The sequence below is a fragment of the Chamaea fasciata genome, unplaced genomic scaffold (assembly GCF_029207755.1).
Source record: "Chamaea fasciata isolate MVZ Bird 193981 ecotype frontalis unplaced genomic scaffold, bChaFas1.0.hap1 SCAF_16, whole genome shotgun sequence".
In the NCBI taxonomy this organism is placed as follows: Eukaryota; Metazoa; Chordata; class Aves; order Passeriformes; family Sylviidae; genus Chamaea; species Chamaea fasciata.
The window spans coordinates 14,771,260-14,797,779 of record NW_027094101.1 but is presented as its reverse complement, the minus strand read 5'-3'; the positions used below and the strand labels follow the sequence as shown (position 1 = coordinate 14,797,779).

The 26,520-nt window shown below is 67.0% G+C and overlaps 4 protein-coding genes across 6 annotated transcripts; 1 reads left to right on the top strand and 3 right to left on the bottom strand.

The window, feature by feature from the left end:
- On the top strand, positions 1-2,960 carry MSS51 (MSS51 mitochondrial translational activator). Its single transcript, XM_066197788.1, has 6 exons — positions 1-378; positions 664-819; positions 1,043-1,167; positions 1,337-1,900; positions 2,371-2,464; positions 2,538-2,960. Exons 1-6 carry the CDS (start codon positions 86-88, stop codon positions 2,806-2,808), a joined length of 1,503 nt encoding a protein of 500 aa, XP_066053885.1. The 5' UTR covers positions 1-85; the 3' UTR covers positions 2,809-2,960.
- Positions 2,961-2,975: 15 nt separating this feature from the next.
- Positions 2,976-9,617, bottom strand: LOC136297681 (cytoplasmic phosphatidylinositol transfer protein 1-like). The gene is given in 10 exon segments (XM_066197787.1): positions 2,976-3,863; positions 4,837-4,900; positions 4,974-5,129; positions 5,244-5,339; positions 5,425-5,496; positions 5,883-5,890; positions 6,028-6,116; positions 7,821-7,969; positions 8,994-9,170; positions 9,173-9,617. Coding segments are annotated over 10 exon segments (1,164 nt in total). The 5' UTR covers positions 9,260-9,617; the 3' UTR covers positions 2,976-3,597.
- Positions 9,618-12,107: 2,490 nt separating this feature from the next.
- LOC136297680 (myeloid-associated differentiation marker-like) lies at positions 12,108-13,946 on the bottom strand. The gene is given in 3 exon segments (XM_066197786.1): positions 12,108-13,442; positions 13,444-13,515; positions 13,517-13,946. Coding segments are annotated over 3 exon segments (1,212 nt in total). The 5' UTR covers positions 13,586-13,946; the 3' UTR covers positions 12,108-12,371.
- Positions 13,947-14,031: 85 nt separating this feature from the next.
- Positions 14,032-25,168, bottom strand: LOC136297679 (septin-12-like). Of its 3 annotated transcripts, XM_066197783.1 has the most exons (11): positions 25,114-25,168; positions 21,770-22,765; positions 16,762-16,968; positions 16,108-16,236; positions 15,862-15,943; positions 15,629-15,766; positions 15,136-15,253; positions 14,963-15,058; positions 14,761-14,857; positions 14,493-14,544; positions 14,032-14,389 (listed from the first exon to the last, which is right to left on the bottom strand). In XM_066197783.1, exons 1-11 carry the CDS (start codon positions 25,166-25,168, stop codon positions 14,245-14,247), a joined length of 2,115 nt encoding a protein of 704 aa, XP_066053880.1. In that variant the 3' UTR covers positions 14,032-14,244. The 3 variants fall into 3 exon arrangements, with proteins under 3 accessions (XP_066053880.1, XP_066053882.1, XP_066053881.1); XM_066197785.1 differs by lacking the exons at positions 21,770-22,765; positions 25,114-25,168 and adding an exon at positions 19,915-19,987; XM_066197784.1 differs by lacking the exons at positions 21,770-22,765; positions 25,114-25,168 and adding an exon at positions 17,656-17,782.
- Positions 25,169-26,520: the final 1,352 nt, after the last annotated feature.

The following is a 26,520-nucleotide window of genomic DNA, read 5'->3' as shown; positions in this document are numbered from 1 at the left end:
TCCCGGGGGCTGACATTTGAGCCCAGCCGCGGGGACGGGCCCGGGACTGCCCGGGATCTCCCGACGCCACCGGGAGAAGAGCGGGATGGCGGGCGGGAGGCGCCGAGGCGGCGGCGGGCGGCGCGGGGGAGCCCGGCAGCACCCGGGGACCCCCGGAACGGCCTCCTCGCCCGCACCCCTCTCTCCTGCAGCCACCACGGCACAGCCAAACGCAGGCGCTGCCCTCAAAACCGGCCGCTCCAAGAAAGCCCCGGAGGAGCAGGCGGCGAGGGCTCCAGACGTGGACTCGCTGGGCTTCCAGGCCATGGACCGCAACGTGCCGGGGCTGTCCCACGTCATCCTGCAGAAGCTCAACATGAAGAGCTACGAGGACTACAAGTGAGCGAGCACCCATGGGTGCCTATTACCCACCCCCGCCCTCTTCCCCTGTGTCCCCCAGCAGCAGGAGCACCTCCCATGGCTCAGCCCACCCTCCCGGCTCAGCCCACAGAGAGTTCTGATGGGCTCCTGGGTGGACCCCTCCAGAGTGCCTGGCTCCCTGTCCCCACCCAGGCCAGGATGCTCCTGGCTGCAGCTAAAAATCTTGGCAAGCCTCAGAGAGAGGACATCAGCCCCACCGTTGTGGCACTGGGCTGGATTCTGCTCACCCTCTGACATCTGCAGGTCTGCCATGGATGGGAGGAAGAGCGGCAGCGATTTTGGCATTCGGACGTATTTTGACATGTTCCAGAAGATGGAGGACACCTTCAAGTTTTGCGTCGAGTGCAAGAAGCTCCCCGATGCCCTGCCGGACCCCAAAAGCCTCCGGCGTTGCAAGAGGTATGGTGGAGATGGTCTGATGGCACAGGGATGGATCCATCCCTCACTTCCAGCCTGGTGGCTGGGGTGAAATGAGGGGTGTCTGTCCCCAGTGCCCACCTCCAGCCACGAGGCTCCCCCAGAACAATGACATAGCCCTGAGAGAGGGTGGCAGGGAGCTAGGCTCGGTGGGCTGGATTGTGCCCCCCCTCCCCATGGCTGGGCATGCTGCCTGTCTGCCCAGGTGCCAAAATGTGTACTACTGCGGCGTGGCGTGCCAGCGTGCCAACTGGCCGATGCACAAGAAGTTCTGCAAGAAGCTGAAGTTGGTGGCCCTGGACCGGCTGGTGGAGTGGCTCATCTTCACAGGTAGGACATGTGTTCCCCTGGGCCTGCCTGACCCCCGTGCTGGGCTGCACAGGTCCCATGGTGGGATGTAATGTCCCTTCTCCAGCCCCACTCCCACAGCACAGGTGGGACAGGCAACCTGGGCTGTGGCACCACCACTGTTCCCTCCAACCTCCTCCTTACCCCCCAGGGGACATCCCATTTCCCACGGACACCTGGACAAAACCTGCCCGGGACGTGAAGGGCTGGGAGGACTGGTTCTCCATGCAGGAGCAGCTGGAGGAGAAGCTGGGTGCCATCATGGCTGGGCGGTACATGACCCTCCTCTGGGCCAACGCTGGGAAGCCCCGGCCGGAGGACATGGAGCTGCGGGAATCCATCCGGCGCCTGGTCACCGACTTCCACTCACGGCCGCTCACCATCGGCCTGGGACTGCGGCTTTTCGGCATCGACCCCCTCACCAGGCCGCTCACCGTGCACGTGGTGGGGGCTTCCCACGTGGAGACCCTCAACACGCGCCTGACGGACTACGACGAGCTGACGCGGATGTTCCCGGGGCACCAGGGCATGGAGATGGTCATGGTGGGGGTGGACGTGGTGGATGGACCCATCATGAGGCCACCCCTGAGCACACTGGCACCCCGGGGAAGAGTCTATCTCAGTAGCTACAAGGGGCTCTACCACGACTTCTGGGAAAGCCACGTGGAGACCAAGCTGGCCGCCCGTCCTGACCTGGTGGTGGGCTTTCACCCAGGTAAGTGCCTGTGCCATGGAGGGCTCGGACCCTCACACCCCACTGCTGGGATGGGGACATCCACAGGGCACATGGGCTCTGGGTCTGCCCTGAGCACCCTGCCAGCACCTGGGGCTGAGCCTGAAGGTGGCCTGGGACACACCCAGGGCTTTGCACCAAGGCACAACGGGCAGCTGGGGAGACCCCCTGGGACACAGCTGCCTTGTCTCCCCACCAGTCACTCTGTCCCGCCTGTGTCACCCACTTGCAGGTGAAACGGATCCTTCCCTTCAGGTCTTGGTGCTGTGGCTTAGCCCAGGACCCAGAGCTTGGGGTGCCGCATGTGCTGGTGGGGAGCCAGACCCCACCTTGCTGAGGGCTGCCAAACTCACTGCACACTCTGGGGCGTCCAGCACAGAGTGGATGCAGCTTTCCCCAGGGCCAGGGTGGGATGGGAAAGAGGTGGAGCCCTCACGGCTGTGTCCCCACAGGTTTCCATGCCTGCCCAGACCTCCTGGCGGGCTGGCTGCCCACCCTGCTGCTGCTGCGGGACTATCGCCTGCCTGTGCTCTTCACCGTGTACAGGTGAGCACAGCCCCACTGCCCCGGTGAGCCGGCACAAACACCCACTGACGGTGCCTGTCCTCTCTTCTGGCAGTGAGCAGGAGCTCAAGGCCTCCCTGCAGATCCTTGTGGAGCTTGAGACGCACATTGTGGGTTATGCCAGCAACCCCTTTGCCTCCCTGCGGCCTGAGCAGGTCTACTCGAGCCCCAACAAACCGCCCGTCTACTGCAGCTCCCACTACATCGCCCTGCTGGGAGCAGAGCCTGTGCCGGGGGCCGAGGGGCTGGAGGATGATGATGGCTGGCAGGGAGGAGAGCCCAGTGCTGCTGCTGTGGCTGGGGGCATTGCCCCAGGGCTGGGCTGATTCCTGCCGGCCAGAACCTCGCTGCCCATCCAGGACCTCATCTCTGCATCCTGGGATCAACGATCCAGAAATCCCTCACTACACACATGCAGGCCTGGAGGATGCAGCACCCTGGCAAAGGCATGGCACCCTTCCACAGCACCAAATAAATCACTACCAGCAATCAGTTGCCGTGTCTCGAGCTTTATTTCCAAAAAGGCCTTTGTTTTCCTAAAGAAAACATGGGGCTGAGCCCACTCCAGCCCCTTTGGAGCAGCCACGGCCTCTGGAGGGACAGCAAAGGGGACCCCGACTGCAGGACCAGCCGTGCACGGGGCTGTGCAGCCCCTTGGGGTCTGGTGGGGAACCCCAGCCCAGCGCTTGGCTGTCACTGTCACCCTCACTGTGCCCCCACGCTGGTGCCTACCCTGCAGGGCACTGCTCCAGCCTGGCACCAGCCACGGCAAGCGGGCACCAGCTGGCACCTCCCCGCTGCTCACCAACCTCGGTGCCTCTTGCGGACACCGGAGCGGGTGGAGTCGAGGGAAGCAGCTTCCGCGGCGTCGCCCGACGCTGCCGGGGACTCGCGCTGGCCTGGCGTCCCCTCCTGGTGCAGGCAGCGGGTCTGGCTTGGCAGTGGTGGCACTGACCCGTGTGGGCACCCACGGTGGCTCAGGGAGGCCAGCACACCCCAGGGCTGCCAGCGCCCTGACAGCGGGTCCGGGTCCCTCCCTGGGCTCTGCGCCTGTCGGTGGGGCCGGGGTGGGCGGCAGAGCTGGCACAGTCCGGCACGGAGCGGCACTGCCGGCGTCATTCGGCGCCAGCGCGTTCCCGCAGCGCGGGCAGCGTCAGGGTCTCCGGCGCCGACTTCTTCCGCGGGCGAGCCTTGGGGGGAGCCAGGAACTCGGGGGCCTCGTCGCTGAGGGGGGTGGAGGGGGCGCTGGCAGGGGCCGAGTGCGTGGCCGTGGGCTGCCCCACCTCGCTGACCGAGATGGCCGGTGCCACCAGGCCGATGAGCTCGTTGGTGGCCTCCTGCGTCTCCTGCTCGTAGCGCCGCACCTCCTCCATCGTCATCCCTGCCGAGCACAGCCGGGCTTGGGGCCGCTCGGCACGGCCGCGCCCGGCACCCCCTCATCCCGGGGCAGCCTGCGCCCCGCGCCCCGCGCCCCGGCTCCCCACGGAGCTGGGGGACAGGAAGGGGACAGGGGCTGGAGACAGGGGGACGGGCAGGGAAGAGGATGCTGGGCAGCACAGCCAGCTCCCCAACTCCAGCGCCAGCCCAGCCAGCATAGGGGAAGGGACGGACAGGCAGCGCAGGCAGCGCAGGCAGGGGACGCGCGGGGAGGGCAGCTGGAAGGGAGGACACTCCGCCGCGGGGTGCAGGGGGGGCACAGGCCCCCCTGCCTGCACCCACCCCCAGGCAGCAAGGCGGGGTCCGGAGTGTCCATCCCCGGCAGGCAGAGGGGCTTAGGGGTGCTGGCTCCCCAGCTTTTGGTTTGTGGCCACTTGCATCTGAGTCTCGAAGGCCCGGACCTCTTCCAGGGACATGTCTGGAAGGCAGAGAGCCGCTCACCGGGATGGCCTGGCACCTGCCACCAGCTGTCACCAAACCCGGGGCCCTCGTCCCCATGCCCGCACGTGGCAGCCGCCTGCAGCGTGTCCCTGCCAGAATGGGGGTGCAGGCAACACAGACAGGGTGCTGGGACCCCTCTCCCCATCCTCCTCAAGGGGTGCAGGGGAACGTGCAGCATGCGAGGGTGCAGGCAGGGGTGAGCAGGCAGCACAGGCAGAGCAGGCAGCAGTGCAAGTAGCAGAGCAGCCCAGGCAGAGCAGACAGTGCAGGCAGCCCAGGCAGAGGAGGCAGCAGTACAGGCAGTGCAGGAAGCATGGCAGCACAGCAGCCCGGGCAGGGCAGGCAGCAGAGCAGGCAAAGGCAGAGCAGGAGCTGTGGTGGGGTCAGTGGCATCAGCAGTTAGACCTGCAGCCCCCTCCCTCCGTGGGCACCATGTGCCCCCTCCCCATAGCACCAGGGTGACCCCACAGACTCACCGCACCACTCGTCCACCCAGGCAAAAGCCTGCCGGTGTCCGATGAGCAGAATGTCCCGGATCACCTGCAACACCACGGGGGTCAACACCCTGTCACTGCCCCCCATTGCCCCCCAAGCCCCCTCGGGCCTCCCTCACCTTGTGCACGAATTGCTCCACCCGCGTCTGCAGCCCCCACACCTCGAACTTGACGCTCACCAGTTTGTAGGAGCACATGATGGGCTTGGTGTGCTGGCGCCAGCCCTCCCGCAGCGGCCCCCGGCCTGTTTTGGCTGAGCTGAAGAAACGGGGGTCCTGGGGGGATGGGGAAGATCAGAGTCATGAGTCCCCCTCAGGACAGGAGACAAAGGGGTGGCCTCAGGGGAGGCCAAGGCCACGAGGGGGTGGCCTTGTCCCCAGCCATGGTACCTCCAGGCTGCGGTAGTAGCGCTCAGGGATCTCGTCGAAGGCGATGTCCAGGAAAGAGACCTCGTGGTCACCCAGGATTTTGTCACTGTGGAAGATCTGAGGAGGGGAGGGAAGGTGAGTGACACGACGAGGAGTCATGAAGTGATGAGTTTGCCAGTTCTCAGCTGCGGTGCACACTCACATTCTCGCTGTCCCCGCAGTTGTCCTCGTACTTGGTCTCGATGTAGATGGAGAACTTGGGCAGGAAGGAGCACTGCAGGGAGTGGCTGTCAGCTGGTCCCCAAGGGACGCCACTCCCAGGGATGCCCACCCAGAGGGACACCCACCCCAAGGGACACCCCACCCCAAGAATGCCCATCCCCAAAAGATGTACAGTCCAGGGATACTGAAGCTGAGGGACACCCACCCAAAGGACACCCAGCCCTGAGGGACAGCCACCTCCAAGGATGATCACCCCAAGGAACACCAGCCACAAGGACACCCTCTCCAAGGGACTCCCAAGGAAATTCAGGCCCCAGGGGACACCCACCCTGAGGGATGCCCACCCTGAGGGACACCCACCCCCAATAATGCCCCCCAGACCCCCCTCCCCAGCCAGCTGCTAGGGAAGGGGACAGGCATCCCATGTCACGTCCTTACCGTGTACTCTGCAGGGACACCACAGCACATCGGCATCACAGGGTGGCATCACCAGGTGATATCACAGGGGAGAGAGGGAGCAGTGAGACCAGGGGCAGGGACGTGGTGCCCGGGGGGCCCATCCCATGCCCTGCCCAGGGCTCACCCGTGATGGTGTAGGGGTAGTAGTTCCAGGCCTTCTCAGTGATGTAGAAGATGCGGGGGGTCACCGCCCGTGCCCAGCTCGGCAGTTTGCTGTGGAGAGCATGTCAGGGGACCCCCTCAGGACAGGACATGGACTGCCAAACGCAGCCTGGCTCTGGGACCCCCATTCCCACTCCAGGAACCCTACCTGCTACCTAGGATCCTCGCCTCCACCCCAGGGTGCCCCCAGGCACCTCAGGACCCATCTGCACCTCATCTGCATCCCAGCACCTCTCCTAGGAGCCACTGCCACCTCCTCAGTACCTGCATCTGCACTCCAACATGGTGCACCTCAGGACATCCTCAGGGACCCTTGTCACCTCCCCAGGACCCTCACCCCTGCCCCAGCTCCCCACCACGCACCCTCAACCTCCACACTAGGATGCCTCCAAGGACCCTCACTTGCACCTCAGAACACCCCCAAGGAGCCCTGTTACCTCCCCAGGACCCTCATTTGCACCCCTGGATCATCACCTACACCTCACAACACCCTCAAGAGGCCCCTGTCACTTCCCCAGGACCCTCCGCAGTGCCCCTGAATTCCCAAACCAGAGACCCCTGCCACCTCCCCAGCACATTCACCTGTATGCCAGGAGCCCCCAGGAGTCTGTGCCAGCTCCTCATCTCCACCCCAGCACCACCATCCTCTCCTCAGGTTCCGCACCTCCTCCCCAGACAGGCTGACCCCTTCCCCAAGAAACACCCACCCTCCATCCTGGACCCTCACCCCTCCCCCAGGACCCCTCCATCTGCCAGGGCCAAGCCCCCCAAGTGCTCCTGTTCCCTCCCAGCACCCTGGCAGGATTGGGCCTTCTGGGGAGTTGGAGGTGGGTTTTGATTAATTTTCAGGCGTTATAAATAAATTTCAGGCGAGAGGGGAATCGTGAGTGCTGCAGCTAAAAATAACCCGTCTCACACCAGCAGCTCCTGGTGGGGAGCAGCACGTGTCCACAGGCAGTTGAGGGGACATGGGGACAGTGGTGCTGGGGGCCAGCGACTGTCCCCTGGTGACACCCCCAGGGCCAGGGCATTAGGCACCCAGCGAAACCTGGAGGTGGGTGCCCACCAGAGATGGTGTACCCCTGCGAGGTGGGGGCATGTCCTGGGGTGGATGCACCCCATGAGAAGAGGGCAGCCCCCCAGATCAGTGCAGACCCCCCAAGATCCCCCCAGTGAACCCCTAGGATGGCTGCACCCTGGGACATAGCTCCCTAAGATGGGTGCAGCCCCTGAAGACAAGGACCCAGGAGATGGGTGCGACCCCCCAAGATCAGTGCAGCCCCCCAAGATCGGAGCACTCCAGGAGATGGGTATACCCTGAGAAATAAGGGCTGCTCCCGAAATTGGATGCAGACCCCAAAGATGGGTGCACCCCAGGACTTGGGGACCCCCTCAGAGATACACGTACAGCCCTTGAAGTTGGGTATGTGCCTGGGAAATGGGTGCAGCCCCCCAAGATCAGTGCACCCTGGGAGATGGGGGCACCTGACAGATGGGGGCAGCCCCCATCACTGGGTGCAGCTCCCCCAGATCAGTGCTCCCCGGGAGATGGGGGCATCCGCGGGAAATGAATGGAGACAGCCCAGGAAATGATGGGAGTAACCCTGGGAATCAGCCACACGGCAGCGTGTCCAGGACACAGGAAGGAGGTTCCCCAGGAATTTTGGAGGAAGAGCTGGGGCCACCCCGATGCCTGCCCATGCCTCCCCCCCCGCAGTGCCCACCCAGCACCCATCACCGGAGCCACAGGCTCACCTGGAGAGGTGGACACGCTTCTCAGTGAACTGGCCGGGGCCGTGCACGGGGTCCTCGTGGGGCTCGTTCTTCACCACCTCCACGCCCTCGCCCTTCTCGCTCTCCTGGTGGCTGTGCTTGCTGATGGTGTAGAGCTGCCCCACGCGATACTGCAACCATAGCGCCCGCCCTCAGTGCCACCAGCCCCGGTGACCGCCCAGCACAGCCTGGGGGCTGAGCCACGCTGCCGAGAGGGGAAACTGAGGCACGGAGCAAGGGGTGCCACACCCCGAGCCGTGCAGCGGGCAGAGAGTTCCCTGTGTGACCTCCTCTGTCCCTTGGTTGTCCCAACTCCCAGGCAAGGGCTAGATTCTGCTCTCCCTGGGCTTTCCCAGTGCCTTGCAGAATGCCTGGAGGTTTTCTGCTTGGCAAGCTACCTGGGAGCCAGGGAAAAATGTGTATCTATGTGATATATCTGGATGTGTCTATGTCAGATATATAACTGTAAGGATGTATGTGTGTAGCTGGTGATGCAGCTGTGCAATAAGGGTTTGACTGTTCTGCTGAAGATGCTGTCCACCACCGCAATGGCCGGCAACAGTTTTCCACCCCCCTCTGCCTAAATGAAAAGCTTCCCCAGGTGCCACCGGGAAGGGATGGCACTGCCCAGGGTGGGCACCACTGTAGGTCCCCGCTCCCCAAAACGGCCCCGTGGGCACCAGGTGCTCACGAGAGACCTTTGCCCAGGGCTGCTGCCAGCTGTCAGCGCTGTTTGCCGATGGCATTCAGGCTCCCTGCCGGAGCAGGGATGGAGCTTATGGTCCCTGTCTTGCCACGGGCATCCAAACCCCCGGTGCCCTTTGCCTGCTGGTCCATCCCCACAGGTCCTGCTGTGCCCCGGTGCTGCCACCGGGCTCTGTGCCCCGAGGTCGCCGTGCCCAGGGACAGGATGTCCCCGCACCTGCACCCCGAAGTACGGCTCAGCCCTCGCACGGTGCATCCCGAGCCCAGCACACCCCGGTCCCTGCCACAAGCCATGCCACGAGGAGACAGCAAAGGGGTCACCGTGTCCCTCTCAGGGCAGGAGCCGATCACCTGGCGCTGCTCTGAGACCCCCACGCACAACCCCTCCATCCCTGACGCCCACGGGACTCTCCGCTCCCGCCCGCCGCGGCCCCGCTGCCCCGCGCTCACCTCCTCGGTGGTGAGCGGCATGCAGATGCGGTACTCCTTGACGAGCATGGTGACACGGGCAGGGTGACACGGGCAGGGTGACACGGGCACGGCGGGCAGCACGGGGGTCAGGCGGAGGCGTCGGCGCTGGCGGGGCCACAGCTCGTTGTGGGGGGCGGCGGGGAGCGGAGCGGGGGGGACGCGCCGCTGCCTCCCACGCTCCCATCCCAGCACCCCACGCTGGAGGCAGCCGCCCCGCTCCCGGTGACTTCACGAGCCGTTGCCATGGCAGTGGCGTGAGGTCACCCGTGCGAGGAGCAGCCTGGGTGTACCCAACTGGGGACACCCCGGCACCCCAAAACCCTCCCGGGGTTAACCCCTTCCCTGCCGGGCAGACAAACGCGTCCCTACGCAGCTGTCTTGGGAGCACACGTGTCCCTCCAAATAGGGTGCCATCCCTTCGGGGTGCCGCATCCCCACCCAGCTGTGGTGGCCAGTGCGGCAAGAGGGTTGCAGGGACGTGAGGATGGGGTCAGACCTGCCCGATGCTCCTGGGGATCCACCTCTGGGCGCCCACACTGTCCTATCCTGAGGGGTGCTCTCCAGGAGCAAAGGATCATGTCCCTGATGTAGGACATCCCTTCCCTGGGCAGGAGCTGGATCCCCTTCCCCGAGGCTTCCGCCAGCACCTGTCCCAGCCAGCACCCACCCTGTGGCTGCCCCCCAGCACCCACCCCAGCCATGGCACTGCCAGGCTGGCACACTCCCTTCGCTCTCCAGCCAGGGCTGAGGATGCTCAGAGTGAGTATCAGGACAGCTCAGGGGGCTCCTGGACGTGCCCCCCAGCCCCACAGAGAAGGGAGGGGATATGAGCTGTCCTGAAAGTCACCCTGGATGGGGGATCAGGCCTTGGAAGGGAAGATGGGGGGCTCACATGGGATTTTGTCTGGAGGCAACTTGTCCAGCTGGGGACGCAGGGACATCCTTGGGGGTCCAGGGTCATAGCGGGACACAAGGGCATGTTTGGGGGCACCGGGGGACACAGAAGTGTCACTGGGGCCACAGAGCCGTTTGAGGCTACAGGGGTATCCCCGGCGGACACAGGGACACCCTGCTGACAGGGCGGAGGGCTGGGTGCTGGTGTCAGGTTGCAGGGACCCCGGTACCGGGGGCAGAGGCAGCCCCGGCAAACGGGAGGTGACACCCCGGGGACTCACCGGAGCGCTGCAGGGAACGGCGTTCCCCTCCCCATCCCGGCAGCTCAGACGGGCCCCCACCGGGTGGAAAAGGAGGAGCCCCCCGGCCGGGCTCGGCCGCCCCTTCCCCACCGCTGTCCGCGGCCGCATCCCCCCCGGGCCGCTCCCCGCCGCCCCCCGCCGCCCGCACTCACCGGCCCGCGGCGGTGCCCGCTCCCACCGCCGCCGCCGCCGCCGCCGTGCCCCGGCCGTCCCGGGCCGTGCGCAGGAGCGAGCCGCCCCCCGCACCGCCTCCCGCGCCGCGGCACACCGACCCCTAGGGGGAGGAATGCACCGGCACCGCACCGGCACCGCACCGCACCTGGAGCGGCACCGCAGTGACAGCGACACCGGCGCGGACACACGGCCACCGGCACCGCACCGCAGCGACAGCGACACCGGCACCACGGCACCGTGAGACCATCCAGCGCCAGGGCTCCTCTGGCACGGCACAGACCGGCACCGCGGCACCCCTGACACACGGCACAGACCGGCACCGGGCTTTCCGCACCCGCCAGAGCCCAGGTCCTCCCAGCGACCCCCAGCACCGCCGTGTGCCACAGCTGGGAGATGTCCCGATGGAGGTCCTGGGCTGCGCCCCCCCGGGAACCCCCAAAAGCTCCTCCAGCCACTCACCTGCACCCCGCTGCCAGCCTGGCCCTGTCCCCCCAGCCCCACCACACCCCACGTGCTGGCACTGCCCACGTGCCATCCACAGCCACGCGTTAGCAGCACAGCTCATCACCAGCGACACCACTGTCACTCCCTGCGCCTCCCGTCCTCCTTCCTCAGCTAATCTCCATCATCCCGGCACTGCCAATACCCAGTGCTCGGGTGCTGTACTGGGCTGTGCTCAACCACTGGCATTTTCCCGTTATTTGCTCCCAAAGTTTTGCCATTCCCTCCAGCCCTGCTGCCTGGGGTGCAGGGGAGTAGCCCATCAATGCCAGCCTGATGGCCACTGTGGGGACAGGGATCGGGCAAAGGGGACACCCACCGGGGCACCCTGTGGTGTTGCCATCACTGGCACTGCTAGGACCCAGCCCTGCAGTGGCCCTGGCTCTGGGGCACCTATGGGCGCTTTTGTGATTGCCAGTTTTGTGATTGGAGACCCCACATTGCGTCACCCTGTGAGCCCCAGGGCAGTGGTGATGGGCCCCGACATGGCCCTGGTAGCCCCAGGGCAGCAGGGATAGCCCCAGGCTGTGGCCAGGACAAGCAGTGGCAGAAGGAACAGCATGGGGACAGTGGCCCCAAAACCTGCCAGGGTGCCCCACGGGCACCCATCCCACATCCGGGAGCGCGGTGCCAGGAGCTCTGCCCGCAGGCACACCTTCCCCTGCCTGCCCTGCACTGCTGCCTTCTTCCCTCATACCAGCCTGCGGTGTCACTGTCCCCCCGTGCTGTGTGTCAGCACCCCCAGCCCTGGTGGCACTGGACAGCAGCCAGCCCCATTCCCCATTTTCCCTCAGGGAGGGGACACCACAGCAGCCCCCAAAGGGGGACTCCAGCCTGCATGGCTGGGATCAAACCCAGCAGGGTTCCCACCGGGGTGACTGTGGTGGTGCCAAGGACCCAGCCATGCTGGTGACAAGTACCTGGCGGGCTCTCAGCCCCCCCAACAGCTGCATTCCTCCTGAACCTGTTTGGCAGGGCCCTGTGCAGGTGCCAAGAAAAAGGCATCCGGGTTGGGCTTTTCCTGGTCATGCCCTGCTTCACTCCAGTGCCGAATCAACAAGGAGAAGAAGGGATTTTCTGAAGCCTGGTGCCCCCACAGTGCTGCTGGTGCCCCCCAAAGTCACCCACAGCTCCCAGTGCCAATAGTGCCCCCCAGTTTCTCACCCCCAGCAGGGATCCTGCAGAAGGTTGGCAAGAGGAAGAAAGAGGAGGCAGAAACAAGTGAAAAATGACCCAATTTAATCCCAAAGCCCCCTCAAGCTCCGGGGTTTCGGGAGCCCCTCGTGGCCCCTCCGGCCCCCCTGTCTGCGCAGCCCATGGGGCCCCAGGCTGAGCGCACCCCTGGGAGCACCCCTCGGCTCTCTGCTCCAGCACGGGGACAAGGAGCTTTCCGAGGCATCCGGCCTCTTCCTCAGCTCCGCCGGCAGCCCCGCGCCGCCGCCGGCACCCAGCCGTGTCCCACCACCCCGAGCCCCGGCCCGAGCCCTTAGGGAGGAGCCCTGACAAAGACCATCCTGGTGGAGTAGACCAGGTCCACCAAGTAGGCGATGAGGTTGAAGATGGTGAGGAAGGTGACCCCCAGGCGCTTGTTCCACAAGCAGTTCGGGCCGCAGGGATTGGGGCGGCTCTGTCCCCGGAAGCTGTAGAGAGGCCAGAGGATGGTGGCGGTGAGGTACATCAGCAGGGCCAGGAAGTTGTACCCCACCAGCATTTTCTCCAGCGGGCAGGGAATGTAGGTGAGGCAGCGGCCGATGGTGAAGACAATGATGAGGAGGGTGAAGATGAAGCAGATGGAGTAGACAGCCACGCACCACATCAGGCCAGGTTCCCCACTGTATCCATCCAGCAAGGAGAAGATCAGGCAAGCCACATAGGCTTCAAAGACCTTGAGGAGCCCAGGCACGGTGGAGAGGAAGCTGCTGATGTCCCCTGGCTTGGCGCGGGTCAGTGACACCTCGACGGCGTAGGCGAGGAAGCAGAGGCAGGAGGCAGTGGTGGCCACGGCCTGCCGGGCACACTTGTTGTTGTTGCAGGGGCTGCTGATGAAGGTGGAAGGGAAGACCACCGAGGAGGTGAAGACCATCAGAGCTGCCAGCATGGAGAAAGCCGAAGTGAAATCATCCCAGGAGAGAGGCAGCATGGGGTAGAGCTCCAGCAGCTCCAGCAGCAGCACCAGCAGCGTCACGATGAAGCAGAAGCACCAGGTGAACATGCACCACGTGCCGTAGGGACCCCCAAAGTCCCCGGTGGAGGCCACCAGACTGAAGGCGAGGCAGGACAGCACGACGGCGAAGAGCCGGGCGATGCCCACCCAGGAGGTCAGGGCACGGAGGTTCACTGCGGCCATGGCCATGGTCCAGCCACGCTGTGCCCACACCGCGCTGGGCAATGGGTGCTGCCCGCTGCCACTCTTATCTGAGTGCTGGGGAGGAGGGGTGGGGCGCAGGGCAGGGAGCCGCCGGCCCCCCCGAGCCGCCCGTGCCAAGGACCCCCGGCCCTGCTGCGGCTGCCAGCACGCAGGGCGGCTGCTGGGGGCTGGCGGCCACGGGGGCGGGTGGATCATTAACGTGGGGCTGGGCAAAGGGCGGTGACGCCGAGCCCTGCGGTGGGGCCAGGGCGGGCAGGAAGCCACCATGTGCCACCTTCCTGGCAGCGAGCCCCAGCCCTGCCCACTGCAGGAGCTACAAAAGGGCCTTTCATGCTTCCCTAGAGTACCGGCAGGGCCGCCCCGACACCTTGGCAGGTACCAGGGCTTGGCAGCCAGCGGGGCAGCACCCACTGGGTCCCCCTCAGGGGTTTAGGGGCTGCACCCAGTACAGTGCCTCTGACTGGGTGGTGCCACAGATGGGTGTAGCCCCTTCACACCCTTGTGGGCGACATCTCCACATCCCTCCGGCACCTCCACACCCCTCCGGCACTCTGCTCCCCTCCCGGCACCTCCACCACTTGATAAGCAGCTCAAAGTCCAGCTGTGCCAGCTGCCTCACTGGGCAGGGCAGGTGAGGTGACCATGGGGAGGGCATCTGCACCCTGGTCACACCCCACAGGCAGCACCTCCACTTCCCCAGTGTGCCTGGCAGGGCCCAGCAGCCAGAACAGCACGGGAGGGTAGTGGCACATCAAAAGTTGGGAGTCCAGCAGGAGGGTGAAGGCTGAAGGCTCTGGATTAACCTTTAATGTCACACAGGGTCCAGGGGTCTGTGCCATGGCAGAGCTTGGGGATGAGGGACCCGTGTCAGGGCAGCTGGGCACTCTTGGGGAAGGGCTCTTCACCCCAGGCAGGTTCCTGGCACAGCCATGGTGGGCAGGGGTGGGCACTGCCATGGGGTCCAGTGGTGATCTGGGGGGCACAAGGTGGCTCAGAGGTGGCTGCTGGCCTCGCCCTTGCCAGGCAGCCCATTGAGGGGGCTCAGCCCCGGCCGGTTGCTCTCGTTCAGCCGCCGCACGCGGTAACTCTCGTAGTGGACGTTGTGGGTGATGTCCTTCAGGTCCTGCAGGTGTGACCTGCCCGGGGTGGCAGGGGGAGGAAGGGCATCATGTCACTGTCCCCCCTACCCTGCTGTCACCCCGTGGAGTTCCAGCACTCCCTACCCTGTCCCCCACTCACCGGATAAGGAGGTCCCGCAGGAGGGGGAACTCACAGTGTGCTGGGTTCTCCACTGCAAAGCAAGGCCGAGGGGCAGGGTTGGCAGGAGGGCTCAGTGGTGCTGGGGTGCCTGGGCAGTGCCTCCTGGCACGCTCTGGTACCACCAGAGCACAGCACAGCTCCATGCCGCATGCCATGGCTCAGCACCCACCCACCCAGGCAAGGACACACCCGTGGGTGCTGCTCCCTGCACCTGCAGAGGGCTGGGGGTGTGAGGGGCTCTGCTCACCTTCAATGATGCCCCACTTGGTCTTGCGGCCCAGCACCCGTTTCCCGTTCACCTGGTGCTCCTGGTCTGCCCCCACCACGGCGAAGGGAATCTTCTCCTGTCAGCACAGATGCTGTGCTCGCCCCAGGTGCTGCTTCCCCAGGGTCCCTGCTGGGCTCCCCGGGGTCCCTGTCCCCCTCCATCCCAGCATCCCAGCACTCACACGAATCCTGTCGTTGAGTGCCCTGTCTTCGGGGTCCTGGTCGAAGTCCTCCTGCGGGTACACGCTGATGGCGTGGGTCTTCAGGTCCTCCTGGATCTGCAGGATACAGGGCTTGAGCCAGGGCTGTGGGGCACATGGGGCAGCCTGGGAACCCCTTGGGGACCTGTCCTCACCCGCTGCTTGAATTCTGCCCGTTCCTCCAGGGTGAGCGTGTCGGCTTTGGCGATCACCGGCACCACGTTGACGATCTTGCTGAGCCGCCGCATGAACTCCAGGTCCAGCGGGCGCAGCCTGACAAGGACTGCCGTCACTCCAGGGTGTCCCCACCTCTGTGTTGCTGGGGGGGTGACCCCACCACTACCACGCCAGGGTCACTCTGAGGTGGGCCCAGCACCACCCCAGCACCCTGAGGTGACCTGCCCCACTACCACCCCAGGCTGATACCCTATCTCTGTCACCCTGGGGGGACCCCACTACTATCATCCCAGGGTGACATAATCACCCCATAGTGACCACCCCACTGCTGCCATCATGGGATGACCACACCACTACTACTCCAGTGTCACCCTGAGGTGCCTCCACCACCATCACCTCAGGGTGACCCCACCACCATCATCCCAGGGTAACACAACCACCCTACAGTGGGTGCTGTGAGTGGGGACTCACCAGTGACCTGTGGGGGGGACAAAGTAGACGCATCCATGGACCCGAGTGTCCGGGATCTTCCTCTTGCGGGTGATGAGGATCTCCTCCCGCAGGTATCTCTCGTACTGCTCGTTGATGTATTTGATGATGGGGTCCCAGCTGAGGATGAGGAGTTGAGGGACAGCACCTGAGCTCAACCCTTACCCCAAACTGTCACTCACAGGGCTGGGCTCCTGCAGCCCATCGTGTCCTACCAGTTCTCATTGTTGATCTGGTCCCCGAACCCTGGTGTGTCGGTCACCGTCAGCTTCATCTTCACCCCCTTCTCCTCGATGACTGCAGGGCAGAAAGGTGGGTCAGGGAGGAAGAAGCATTGGGGAAAAGCAGGGGACCAGGCATGGGGGATGTTTTGAGGCTGTGAGCGCAGCTTCAGTCCCCCACCCCAGTCCCCTACTTCTCCCAAAGGCTGGTGGGACAGGACCCTGTGGTGGTGACCATACCGTGGGTGATGGACTGGAGTTGCACAGTTTTGGGAATGCGTTCCTCCTGGCCGGGCTGTGAGGATTTGCGGCTCACCTTGGACTTGAAGAGGGTGTTCACCATCGTGGACTTCCCCAGCCCGCTCTGCCCTGAGGGGACACCGGCAACTCTCGTTTGTCCCCCAGAGCAGTAACATCTTGGTATCCACTTGGGAGCAACTCAGAGGTTGGGATAACACTGGTTTATCCTCAAATAAATTTCTTCCCCAAGGCAAAACCCCCTTGGTATCCAGTTGGGAGCACCCCAGAGGTTGGGATAGTTGCTCTTTTCCCAGTAACAAATTTGTTCCCCAAGGTCATAACCCCTGGTACACATCTGGGAGCACAACAGATTGGGCTACTCTGGTTTATCTTCCAAACAAATTTGTTCCCTAAGGCCACAGTCCCTCAATATCTATTTGGGAGCATCTCAGAGGTTGGGATGAGCTCACCTATCCACATTACTAGTCTATGGGGTATGGGATATTACTCCTTTTCAATTGTTTTCTACTAAAATCAGTTAAAATGACTTAAATTTCCTTAAAATCCCTTAAAAGCATGATTTCCCCTGCCACGGTGGAATTTGAGCCAGTATTCCCACCCCAACCAGGAGCAAACCCCACGCCCGGCGCTCACCCACAACCATGATGTTGAACTCAAAGCCTGTCTTCATGGTTTTGATTTTCATCTGGTCGAGCACGGCTTCGATTCCCACGTATCCAAAGAGCTGGCAACCCACGGGGCCGGGCGCCATGGAGAGGGGCACCGCCCCCTCCTCCTCCTCCTCCTCCTCCGGCACGGCCGGCGGCTCCATGCTGCGCTCCTCGGGCTCCAGGCTGCTCCCTGCACCGCGGGGTGGGCAAAGGCGGTGAGCCTGCACCCCTGGGTGCCCACCGCTCGGTGCCCACCGCTCGGTGCCCACCCCTGCGCCGGCAGCGTTGCCCCAGCAGCGGCCGTGCCGGCGGGCACGCAGCCCCGGCACATTCCTGGGAGCCGGTGAGGTTCGGCATGGCAACACGGGCACGCCACCCCCCGCCGCGCCGAAAGCTCCGAGGCGGTGCCAGAGGCATCTTTGGGGTGGTCGTGCCACCGGACCCCACCATGCCACCGGTTGCTCCGCGATCATCGGGCACCGCGGCCACGGCCGGCGCCCTTTGCCCGGCCCACGCGGTCACCCACGCCAGGCCACCTCCTGCAGCGCCGCCCCGGCCCCGGCGCTCCCGGGGGGCTCCGGCCCCAGGGCAGGATGTGCCACCCCACAGTGCACACACATTGTACCCAGGCACTGGGCACTGCTGGCCGAGGGGCACCGGGGGTGTCGGGGGTGCAGCGCAATCGGCGGCACAACCCCGAGCTCCGAGGGACACGTGGGGTTTGCCCGGGGGACCGTGCCCGGAGCGTGCCCCAGCCCGGGGGCCACCGGAGCCCCCTGCCCGCCCCAGCCCTTTGTGCGGCAGCCCCAAATCCCTTTCTTCCTCCTCCTCCTCCTCCTCCTCCTGCTTCCCAGCACGGCCATTGTTCAGGTCCTACCTCGGCGCCGCGGTGCCCTCGCTCAGCGCCCCGCTACGGGCGGGGGGATCCCCTGGGCGCCATCCGCGTCCCCATCCCCGGCGGCGCCGCAGCCCGGCCCCTTCCCTCCGCCAGCTCCCGGCTGGCACCAACCCGGCTCCGCCGAGGCTGCGGCTCCCACGCATGACCAGCATGGCAATATCCCGCCCCCCGCAGCCCCCTCCCCACCACAGCCGAGCCCCTGCGCCCAGTTTGCCGACTGATTGGTGGGTGGGGAGGGCTGTGCCCACTCGGCTGTGCCCCCCCGGCTGTGCCCGCCCAGCACGTGGCACTGCTCAGCCTCCCAGCCAGGCCAGCACGGATGGGGACCCCTCCCATGGCACAGGACACCCCCCACTCCTCACTTTGTCCCCCATCGCCCCCGTGATGGCTGCGGTGGCCCTGAATGGGAGTGGCAGTGCTTGGCTGTGGGTACGATCCCCACCGGCACCCACGGGCACCGGGGACCACCCTGCACTGTGCCCCCCCGCCCTCCCCAGCAGCACCTGTGCCTAGCCCCGGCACGGCTGGGTGGGACAAGGAGTGGTGGCCCTGCCACCCGCCCCACTGCCGCAGTGCCCCACGGCGCTTGCGTCCCCCCACGCCGCAGCCTCCCCCGTGTGTGCCAGCCGGCGCTTGGCACCGGCGAGGCTGGAGCGGCAGCTTGCGATGGCCCAGGCTGTGAGGGACCTGCTGAGACCATGTCCGTGTGCCACGCAGCCAGGGGACAAGGGGCACGTGGGCAGGGGCCGGCCTGAGCCAGCCCGGGCTACCAGATGATGGAGATGAACCACCCCATTGCCATGGCAACGGCATCCCGGCGTGGGAGCCACCCAGCACCCTGTGCCAACTGGGTGCCAGAGTGATGGCAGGTTTGGGGACAGCAGTGTCGCATGTCCCAGTTCCCGCTGCGCCCCCTATGTCGGGATGTTCCTCGGAAGTGGTGAAACAGCCGCGGATTTCCTGGTGACAGCGGTGACACCCGGCTGGGGGGGCTAGGGGAGGGCAGGATGGCCACTCCAGCGGGGATCCACCCACCCAGAACCATCCGTCCCAACAGTGTGTTCCACAGGCTGCCAGGGACGTGGGATGGGAGGTCCCCATCAGGGAGAGGACCCCAACAATTATTGCAGCCCTCCTCCCCGGGGGACATCAGCCCCCTGTATCCCCACCCCAGCCCCCCTGCCCAGTCCCTGCCTGCCTCGGAAGCTGCCAGGACAGACCCAGAACCAAGTGGTGCAGTCGCTGGAGCCATCCAGGGTGTCTGGGCACTGCAGGCAGGGAGCAGGTGGGATTTGGTGCTGGCACCCCCAGTTCCCGGGGGTGGTCCCCAGGGTGTAGCCCCCACGCAGAGTCTCAGCCACTGCCCTGAACCCTGCCGGTGGCAGCACCGAGGAGACACCCACAGCCAGAGGGGACACGTCCGGAGTGACTCTGGGTGCTGCACCCACCGCTGCCTCCCCCACGGGTCCAGAGCCCCCCGTGTCCCTGCCCTCACTGCCAAAAAGCCCCGCTGGCAGTGGCCAGGAGCCGGCTGGCCACGTGGAAGCTCTCTGGCATCCCCACGGAGCTCCGGGGCAAATGGCTCCTGCAGCCAGACCTGTTCCAGGACTCATCACGGATGCTCTTATTTTCCAGACAGGGACAAGTAATCCCGGGTCCGTGGTCTTCTCCATGGATTTAATTACTAATGCAGGGTTAATTGGCCAGTTCCCTGGGAAGCCTGTAATAAAGCTTCAAGGGTGGAGGGTGCTGGGAGAGGATGAGCTGGGACAGGAGCTCCCTGTCCGGCTGCTCACCACTGCTCCAAACTGAGCAACCAGGCACGGGATGGGGAGAGCCTGGCTCTGGGTCCAGCACAAGGCACCTGACCCCTCTGGCAAAGGGATGGAGGTTTTGGGGATGCACCCACCACCCCGGCCACAGCACAGCTCTGCCTGCCCAGCTGATCTGACCCAGAAACACCAGTGCCTCTGCCAGCGCCGAACACAACCTAAGGGGACAGTGGTGACAGTCCCCATCTGCAGCCAGCCTCGGAGCCAGCCCGCCCATCTGGCCGTGGGACCCACGGGACAGGGCCAGGGGTGGCTGGGGACCGCCGGTGAGCAGAAGCAGAAGTGAACCATGAAGCAAAACCCTGCGCCTGCAGCACTGCTGGGGACAGGGTACAGTCACCCAGCCCCGGTGGCAGCACCCCCTGTCCTCACACCACCCTGCCCGCTGCCACCACGCCATCCCTACCTGGGTGAGCCGGCCGGAGCCGGGGCTGCTGCCGCCGAGAGCTGGTCACCGGGGCCAACTGGCTCCTGGGGTGCAAGGCAGAGGGCGGCTGCGGCCCACGGCTCCTCCTCCGCTCCTCCTCCTCCTCGCCCCGGGCCCTGTGTGGGCGACCCGGCGTGGAAGTGAAATGCGGCGGCCGGCGGCTCCCTCAGAGCTTCCTCCTACGGGGTGTGGGACCCACCGAGCCCCAGCGGCCCAAGGCCACCCACGGGTGTCCGCGGCTGGGGGCCGGGGTGGCCTCCCGGGAGAGGAAACAGCACGTTCCCACCTCTTCCTGGCACAGAAACCGCTGTGCCCGAGAAGTGTCTGCCAGCCCCCTGCCAGTCCCGGGCCATCTGCAGGGCAGCCGGTGCCACCCGCTGCTGCTGGCTCGTGTGTCCCCCCAGCCTGGGCACGCCGCGCTCGGCTGCCGGCCAGCAGCACGGCTCTGTCCTCAGCACTGTCCCCTCATCACCGGCCCCATCCTGAGCTCCGTGTCCCCATTTCCCCGTCCCCCCAGCTTGCTCTTGAGCACCGTGCCCCTGTCACAGCTCTGAGCACTGTCCCTTGTCTCCCTGTGACCTGGCTTGGCCCCAGGCACCGTGTCCCCATGACCCCAGCTCAGCCCGGAGCACTTTCATCATCGCATCACCACAGCTTGGTCCTGAGCACCGTGTCCCTGTCACCTCGTCTCAGCCCTGAGCACTTTCCCTTTGTGTCCGCATCACCCCGGCTTGGCCCCAAGTACCGTGTCCCCATGTCCCTGTCACCTTGGCGCCGTCTCAGCTGCTGTCCCTTTGTGTCCCCATCACTCCTGACACAGCCCTGAACACCGCATCCTTGTCCCCATCACCTGTATCAGCCCTGAGCACTGTCCCTCAGTGTCCCCATCACTCTGGCTCAGCCTCAAGCTCTGTTCCCCCGTGTCCTCATGACCTCGGCTCGTCCCCAGGCTCGTCCCTCGGGAAGCCGCGGGCAGCGGGGCAGCCGGGCCGGCTGGGCAGCGCGGCCACGGGCATTGCTGGGGAATGATTCACCGCGGCCCGGAGCAGATGTATGGATGCCTTCGCCGCGTCAGTACTTAGGGCCGGCGACGGCGGCTCCACGACAGCCCAGCGAGACGGACAAAGAGCCCCAAGCGCCCAACCAGGGAGCAGCGGCGGTGGCCGCCGTCTCCCGGCCAGCCGGGCGCCCTCCGGCCCTCCTGGAGCGGCCGCTGGGAAGGAGGACACTTGGCTCCCCCTCCCCACGCTCGGGGCCGGGCACGGGGCTCGGCACGGCGGGAGCCGAGGGCACAGCCGTGCCGGGGAGCCGGGCACCGCTCCCCGCGGCGCACGGCGCACGCCGAGCACGCCCCGGCGCACCTTGGCCCCCCGCCACCTCCCGCGCCCCACGGGAAGGGAGGAACAGGATCCAGCCCCGTGCCAAGCCAGGAGGGATGAGAGGGGAAGAAAGCGCTGGACGCGGGACAAGATCGCGGCGATAGCGGCACGCGCGGGGCCCGGCGCGATGGGCACATGAGTCCCGACCTGTCTCCCCGCGCCGGGAAGAGCAATTAGCGCCGGGGCGGTGCGGGCAGCTCGCCAGGCACCGCGGGGACGGGCGGGCCGGGAGCGCTGCCAGCTCCGCGCTCGGCTCCGCGCCTGCAGCCCCTCCGCAGCCAGCGCGCCCCGGGGCCCCCGGCACGGGGGAGCAGCGGGCTGCAGGGGCTCCTGTCCCCAAAGTCACTGTCGCTCCACGCTCTTCCCGGCGTCAGCTCATGCGGGGTTTTGGCAACGCTGCGCCCGCCGAGGGGGGCCCGATGGAGGGAGGGGACGGGGACAAGAACGAGTCCTACCGTGCTCCGGCGTCACCGCTGCCCCGCTGCCGCCCGCAGCCTCGCCGGGAGTCGCTGCCACCGCGCAGGGTCCCCGCGGTCCCATCAGCCCGGCGCTGGCGGGGGTCCCCAGGGCCGGCACCAGCACCAGCCCCCCGAGGAAGGCGGGCTGGGAGCTCACTTGCACCGTCTGCGGCTGCGACACCAGCCTGAAGGTGGCGGCTTGGGGGGCTGGCAGTGGTGGCAGCCCCTCGGCCCTCCCCTCAGCCGGGGCTGCCTCCCCCTGTCCCCAGGGCTGAGGAGGGGGCCGGCGGGACGGGATGGGGCTGGCGCTGAGGGTCACCCTCCGCTGCGGTCGGGACACCGCGCGGGGGGCCATGTCCCACCCCCCCGACCCCTCGGGGAGCGGGGGCAGCCCCTGGGCTGTCTCTGTGCCATCGTATGGGGGCAGGGAGGAGGAGGACGAGGACGAGGAGGAAGGCGGGTGGGTGCGAGGCTGGGGTGCAGAGCTCTGTGTGCCCCACGGCGTCCCCAGGCCCGGCTCCTCGGCGATGTGCAGGTCCAGCGCTGGCAGAGAGCCGTGGCTGGCGGCGGCCCCGCGGAGGGGATGATCCAGCTCCACCGGGAAGACGCTGCCATGGGACGGCACCTTCTTCAAGGCGGGGCTGGCGGCCGGGGGGCTGCCCGGGGGCTGGGGGGGCCCGGTGGGCGCGGGGCTCTCCAGGCTGGAGGAGGAGCTGCGCTGGCTCTCCCCGTCACTGCCCGGCCCCGTGGCGAAGGCCTGGCGGGTCTGGAAGGAGGCGGCGCGGGCGATGCCGGTGCCGGCGGTGCCGCTGGCCGGGCCGGTACCGAGCCGGGTCCGCAGCACGGGGCTGGGCACCGGGCTGGGGCCGGGGCCGCTGCCCATGCGGGGCGGGTGGCCGGCCTGCAGTGCCTGGTGGCTGTCGCCGGTGCCTGAGGACAGCGGGGAGCTGGGCGCCTCGTCCCCATCTTCTGCCTCGAATGACTTCTTGAGTGCTGGGGGCAGAGAGAGAGAGAGAGAGAGAGATGGTGGCATGGGAGTGGTACCCGACGGCACCCGTCCTCTCCCCAGCCCCCATCACCCAGAGGTGCCCCCTGCTCATGAGCCCGTCCCACCGAGGACCCCAGCCCGGCGCCAGCTCCTCCCCAGCCCTGCGGCGCTGTCCCCGCGGGTTTGAACATTGTTCCCCTCTTTATCTGGCCGGTGCCGCCGGCTCCCCTCGCAGCACACTGCCCGCTTTATTCCCCCTGAAAGGGATCCGACCGAGTAACCGGATCCCCGCCTGACCCTCTCCCCCTGCATCCACCCAGGCAGCCGGCGGGGAGGATTCCTGCCCTTTCCCGGGCGTTAACCCTGGAGCCCACTGATGGCAGGCGGGCCAGCGCTATCGCCACGCTCAGGGACTGTCACAACCCGTTCTGAAGGCTGCTGCTGCGCCTCCGCCGCGACTTCACAGCAGCCACGAGCCCACGGCACAGCCCTGGATGTGCCAACACGGAGCCCTCGGCTCCCCAGGGGCATGGCAGCGCCGGGCCCCGGCGCGAAGCTGCTGCTGGCACCACCTGCGGGCGCTTGGCAGAGGATGTGGGGACCGTCCCCCATGGGTGTTACCCCCGTGAAGCCCCCACGGTGCAGCCGCCGCCTGCCTCCCCCCAGCCCCGCAGGAGGCTCCCCAGGAGCTGCCCGGGGGGCTCTGCACGGTGCCGGCAGCCGCGGAGAGCGCGGGGGGCCCAGGTTCCCCCCGGAGACTTCCCCGCCCTCGCTGCCAAGCGGCCGCCTCCCCCCGGGGGGCTCCCTGGGGCTGCCTACGCTGCGCCCCTGCATCCTCACCGCGCCGGCACGTGTGCCAGCCTGCCCCGGCACCCAGCCGCTGCCACCAGCCCGCCCTCAGCCTCCTCTTCCTCAGCCGTGGTGCCGCGGGCGGCGGGGTGCTGAGGGTCCCGTCCCTGTCCCCTCCCCTGATGCCCCCGTGCCCGGGGCAGGCCAGGGGTCAGAGGCCGGGGCGTGGGCGCTGCCAATCACAGGCGGCCCCAGGGCAGGTAATTCCGCGGCCGGCCCAGCCCTGCCCCACCGGGCGGGCCGCCGGGGGCCACGGGGTCACGGGGCCGGCGACCCCCTCCCCACATCCGTGTCTCTGCTTTGTTACCGCCCAAAATGCCTCCTTTTATCCCGAACCTGCCTCTGGCCCCTGACCCAGCCTCGTCCAGAGCCCAGATATGTCCGGAGCGATGGGCAGGGGGAGCAACGAGGAGATGCAGGGCAAGGTGGGGGTGGCAGGCGCTCGGAGGGTGGCAGAGGGCGAAGAGGGTGGCAGGAGACTTAAGACGGATGGGGGGGCTGGGGGAATGGCAGGGGATGAAGGTGGGGTGACAGGGGGAGAAGTTGAGATGGGGTGGCAGGAGGTTTACAGGGGTGACAGGGTGCTCGGGGGACGGTGGGAGGTAAAGGAGTGGCGGCCGGAGCGTCAGAGGGGGGTTTGGGGCGGATGTGGGGGTTTGGCGGGGGTTGAGGGGTGTCAGCCGGCAGCGGCGGGGTTAAGGTGCCCGGGGTAGGTGCACACATTCCTCCCCGGCGAGGGCAGCAGCAGCCCCGGGGTCGGGTTTCGCCTCCCGCCCCCGGCCCGGCCCCGGCCCCCGCCGCAGCCCCCGGCCCGCGGGTGAGAGCGCGCACACGCGGGGAGCGCGCACGGGGACCCCGCGGGCACACGGGGGGGTCCTGCACCTTCCCCCGCAGCCTGGGGTCCCCCCCTTGCCCACCCCTCAGCCGCGCCCCCCGAGAGCTCCCCTGCAGCCCCCGGGCTGGGGGCAGAGCAGCCCCCCCCCCCATGCCCCGTCCTGGGGGTCGCCCCGTGTCCCCACCATGTGCGGCCCCCGGGGGCGTTACTCCCCCACCTCCAACACGCAGCCCCCGGAGGGGAGCGCAGGCCCCCACGATGCTGAGTCCCTGGGGAACACCCCAGGCCCCCCCAGATGCCCAGCTCAGCATCCCCCTCCCCCCAATCCCAGCCCCCGAGGGGAGCGCAGCCCCCACGATGCTCAGCCCACCCCAAGACCCCCAGCCCAGCAGCAGCAGCAAAATCCCCGGAGCGAAACCCAGTGCCCGGTGCTCCCCCCTTGGGGGCACCGCAGCCCGCCCGAAAAGCCCAGCCAGCAGCATCGCCCCCAAAATCAGCCTCCGAGAGGGGGGAGGGCAGCCCCCCACGATGCTCAGCCCTTGGGGAGCCCCCCCGGCCCCCCAAGACGCCCGGGCAGCAGCGTTCCCCCCTCCGGGAGACACCTCCCGTCCCTCCCACGACACCCAGCCCCGGGGGGGTCCCCGCTGGGGGGCCCGGCCCCGGCCGCACCTTCGAAGTCGGAGAGAATCCCGTCCAGGTGGTCCTTGACCGAGAGCCGGGCCATGGCGGGCCGGGGGGGGCCGGGGCTGCCGCCCACCCGCGACCCCCGCATGGGGAGGGGGCAGCGCCGGGGGAGCGCAGCGGAGCCCACCGAGCCCCGGGACGGGACGGGCCGGCGCCGGCTGCCCTCGGCGGGAGGGGAAGGAGGAGGGGACCGGCCGGGGGAGGGGAGGGGAAGGGGAGGGGAGGGGGAGGTCCTGCCTGCGCCCCCGCCCCGGCCCGAGACCCCCCCGCCTCCCCCGGGCCGGCCCCCGCAGCTCCGCCGGCCCCGCCGCGCCCGCCCCATCCCGGGGCACTGGGATGCTGCAGCCCCCGGCTGGGGGTCGCAGGCAGGCTGTGGGTCCCAGAGACAGTAGGGGGGAGTTCCTGCCAGGCTGGAGGGCTCCCAGGAAGGCTGGGGGGCCCCGGAGGGCTGGGGGACACCGGGCAGGCTGGAGGTCCTGGAGAAGCAGGAGGGGGAAGCCCGGCCTAGCTGGGGGGTCCCAGGCAGCCTGGGGGGCCCTGCCAGGCTCAAGCAGGATTTCAAGCAGGCTCTTCCTCCCCAAGTTCTGCATCAGTCAGGAATTTCCAGTTTGGAGCAAGAGGAGGAAAATTCTCTGGAACAGGCAGGGCTGCTGTCACTGTCCCCTGGCTGGGTATGGGGGTCTTTGCTGCGGTGTCACCACCGACCGGTGTGTCCCTGCCAGGGGCTGTGTCCCATGCAGGATCCCTGGGGACGGCGCTCCCCGGGAGCATCCCGGGTGCTCTGCCCACGGCAGGAACCACAGGGTGGCACAGGCAGCACCCCGGGGTGAGGGTGGTACTGGGGCTGCTCCTCCTTAGCCCAGGGATGGGGCCCTCCTCCCTCCCAGCCGGGCTGCCAAGGGTTAACCCCATCCCAGCCCCGGCCCGGGATCAGCAGCAGATGGGGAAGAGGAAGGAGCTGGAAATCCCTTCTCCACACAGGGACCTCCTGCAGCAGAGCTCGGTCCTCACCAGCCTCACGTGTGGGCTGGAGCACGTTCCTGCCACGGATGGGGCCGAGGGACACGGCCACGGATCCTGCTGCATCCAGCCCTGCTGTGCAGACACAGCACATGGACCAGGGCACGGGGGACATGATCATGGTGGCCTTGGCCACGACCTGGCTTTGGGGGCATTCAGAAGTGCCCACAGGCTCTTCGAATCACAGGATTATTGTGGCTGGAAAAGTCTTCCGAGATCATCAAGTCCAGCTGTCCCTCAGCACTGCCAAGGCCACCACTGACCCATGTCCCCAAGTGCCACATGCATGTCTTTGAACCTCTCCAAGAGCAGTGACCCCAACACTGCCCTGGGAAGCTGTGCCAGGGCCTGACCACCCCTTCCATGAAGAAA

Bases quoted from the DNA above. Each gene is read 5' to 3' on its own strand.
- MSS51 (XM_066197788.1), top strand. From the start codon at position 86: ATGGCGGGCGGGAGGCGCCGAGGCGGCGGCGGGCGGCGCGGGGGAGCC. The intron at 1,901-2,370 runs GTAAGTGCCTGT...GTGTCCCCACAG, and splicing joins GGTGGTGGGCTTTCACCCAG to GTTTCCATGCCTGCCCAGAC. The intron at 2,465-2,537 runs GTGAGCACAGCC...CTCTTCTGGCAG, and splicing joins GTGCTCTTCACCGTGTACAG to TGAGCAGGAGCTCAAGGCCT.
- LOC136297679 (XM_066197783.1), bottom strand. From the start codon at position 25,168: ATGGCCCGGCTCTCGGTCAAGGACCACCTGGACGGGATTCTCTCCGAC. The intron at 22,766-25,113 runs GTGCGGCCGGGG...CTCTGCCCCCAG, and splicing joins GATTCTCTCCGACTTCGAAG to CACTCAAGAAGTCATTCGAG. The intron at 15,059-15,135 runs GTGAGGACAGGT...TGTATCCTGCAG, and splicing joins GGGCAGAATTCAAGCAGCGG to ATCCAGGAGGACCTGAAGAC.